The sequence below is a fragment of the Cynoglossus semilaevis genome, chromosome 15 (assembly GCF_000523025.1).
Source record: "Cynoglossus semilaevis isolate Cse_v1.0 chromosome 15, Cse_v1.0, whole genome shotgun sequence".
Taxonomy (NCBI): Eukaryota; Metazoa; Chordata; class Actinopteri; order Pleuronectiformes; family Cynoglossidae; genus Cynoglossus; species Cynoglossus semilaevis.
Genome location: NC_024321.1, coordinates 2,985,068 through 2,987,754, shown reverse-complemented (window position 1 = coordinate 2,987,754; position 2,687 = coordinate 2,985,068). Strand labels below are relative to the sequence as shown.

At 34.9% G+C, this 2,687-nt stretch overlaps 1 protein-coding gene across 1 annotated transcript; it reads right to left on the bottom strand.

Moving 5' to 3' along the window:
- Positions 1 to 492: 492 nt before the first annotated feature.
- Positions 493 to 2,108, bottom strand: LOC112488185 (uncharacterized). Its single transcript, XM_025063290.1, has 3 exons — positions 1,850 to 2,108; positions 1,389 to 1,718; positions 493 to 836 (listed from the first exon to the last, which is right to left on the bottom strand). Exons 1-3 carry the CDS (start codon positions 1,890 to 1,892, stop codon positions 520 to 522), a joined length of 690 nt encoding a protein of 229 aa, XP_024919058.1. The 5' UTR covers positions 1,893 to 2,108; the 3' UTR covers positions 493 to 519.
- Between the last annotated feature and the right edge of the window lie 579 nt (positions 2,109 to 2,687).

The following is a 2,687-nucleotide window of genomic DNA, read 5'->3' as shown; positions in this document are numbered from 1 at the left end:
TGATAAGAAGTATATTCCATTACAAGTATGTTTTACAGATGTTTTACAATTACTAATTTGTTCCATGGCCGAGCTCGTAACTCTTATATCTTGTATATATCTGTCGTATCTTGTATCTTTTGTTCCATGGCCGAGCTCGTAACTCTTCGTATCTTGTATCTTGTTTTCCCATAAGAAATAACAGAAAAAATATTAATCCATTCCGGCCTTCTAAAAAACTCCCTTATTAGTGCTAATAACAATGGGAAAAACATATTTTTAATTGCTATAGAGACATACACACACAAAATAATATCGTATTCTCTTTACCTTTGTTGTGTTTGCGAATTCTCCTCTGAAACTTTATAAGAAAGAAGACAAGGACAAGGATGGCGGTAACACAGCAGACCAACATAATCCCAAGTAGAAGGACAAGTGGCTGAAGTTTTGGCGCTAGAACAAGAAAAAATAATTCTGAACACATAAGAAGCACTGGATTTGATGAAGTCAATGACAGAAGGTGAAATCACTACTTACTTGTCACCACTGTCTTTTCACTAAACAAGACTGTTCCACAGGTGACCACAGCACAGAGGTATGTCCCAATGTCCAAGGAATCTTGAATCTTTGTGGACAGACTGTAGCGACAACAGTTCTGTTCCCTTGAATGTAAATAAGGCCAGGGTGAGAGGATCCTGTTTCAGATCTGAACCAGTAAACCTCGTCCACACCTGGACACTGCACACTGTTCAGTTTGTTCTCGGAGAGAAGAGAACACTGAAGGGACATCTGGTCTCCTTGTTGGATGGACACTATCTCTGGAGTCAGTTTGACACTAAGGTCCTGCTGGTTTTTATCTGTAAAACATAATCATGACTTTTAACCTAAATGTTAAATGTCAAATTCTTTATTTTTGCATCAGTAGTCGGTACTTAACAAATAGATTATAATGTATTTTTTGTATACTTTTGCATACATATTTGAAAATTAATTAGACTTTAGTCTATTTATTAGTATTACATATCTAGTTTTAGACTTAATAATTACCATTGAGATCATCAAAGCCATAAATGAAAGATGTTGGTTAAGATGTACTCAGTACTTAACAAAACATATATTTATATTTTGTATGCTTTAAATGAACGTTTTTCTTCTTTTACATTTATAACTTTAACTAAGGCTAAAATTAAATATAGTTAAAGTTCATGCTTACATTTACTATTTTGGTTTGGATTGATGTTTGTTTACCATCCCAACTTAACTTTTTACTGCAAAAAAAGTTTATTGTATTTTTAATAAATATTGTTGTATTATATTGACATTTTTCAAAACATGGAAATGAGGAAAATGATGCTCGTATTTGTGATATCCTCGTGTGTTTAAGAAACAGTAGAAAGAAGATATTTTACCAGTCACAGCCAAGAAGATGCCGCTGGCAAAACTGGGTCTGAACATTGTTCCACTGAAACAAAAGTATGTCGCTTCATCGTCTTTGCTGACATTTCTGATGGTGAGAGTACAATCCTTTCCTGTTGAGACTGTGATACGAGAGTCATTGGTTCGCTTGGACGATTCACGGTTGTCCACATTCAAAGCAACAGTATCCATGGTATATCCAAGACGCTGCTTATACCAGTGGAAAATCTTGCTGTGACATGGACTTGTCAAAGTAACATCTTCACCAGGTTCCACCACATTTATAGAGACCACAAGAGGAGCCTCTGTGCTTCCAGCCAAAGCTGAAGAAGAAACAAATAAACAATAAAGATCATTCTTGAATAAATCATTAAAAGTTGGCTTTGACAAAAGTAAACTGTAACCGAAAAAAAACAAAAAAAAACTATTGGACACTTGGTAATCACACACTTACCCTCTGTACTGAGGAAAATCAAAGCAGTTACTGCTACAATCATTGTGGTGCAGCTGTGTTTTTTGACCTACTCGTGGTATTCCATTTAAATGGTGGGTTTAGTACCAACGTCATCAAGAGTTTAGGACAAAACATCCTGATTGGCTCACATTATGAGAAACATACATTCTCTCTGTTTTTCAGACTTAAGTTCCTCCTACAACATGAACCCAGTTAAGTTGCACTCGGAAAATTTAAAAAAATTAAATTTAAGACCACTGCCAATAGTACCATTAATGTTTGTCCACACTCTACACCTGTATGAGGCATGTCAAATGGTTTTAAAACAAAAGTTGTTTAAAAATTGGTATGCTCATGTAGAGAGTTGGAGACAATAGTAAAATGTAGAAACCATGGCACAAATTAGATAGAAGAAAAATAGACAGTGCTATTATATATGCTATTATATATTTTTTTGTATTTATTACTTTTTCATTTATTTTAATTCATTTATTATTCATCCGTTGGTGCTCATATCACTACAAGGCTATGACATGCTAGGCAACTAGGTGGCGCCTCGCATTTGTGGTAAAATGAGATTTACGCGAAGACAGGAAGAATAAATCCACCAGCAAAACGTGTATCTCCTGTGGCATGACATTTTAATATTAAAACGCCAAGCTCAGTTTTGCCTAGTCAAAAAAAAAAAATCGGATATACGCAATGACATTCTTCCTATCCATAATTGCCAATTAGAAATCCACGACGATGTATGATGAAAGTGTGTTTGATCGTCAGTCTAGAGAAAAGACTAAATGTATGGGTGAAAAATGCGAGTGTGAATCAATTACAATCTTTA

Bases quoted from the DNA above. Each gene is read 5' to 3' on its own strand.
- LOC112488185 (XM_025063290.1), bottom strand. From the start codon at position 1,892: ATGATTGTAGCAGTAACTGCTTTGATTTTCCTCAGTACAGAGG. The intron at 1,719-1,849 runs GTAAGTGTGTGA...TTTCTTCTTCAG, and splicing joins GATTTTCCTCAGTACAGAGG to CTTTGGCTGGAAGCACAGAG. The intron at 837-1,388 runs GTAAAATATCTT...TATGTTTTACAG, and splicing joins CATCTTCTTGGCTGTGACTG to ATAAAAACCAGCAGGACCTT.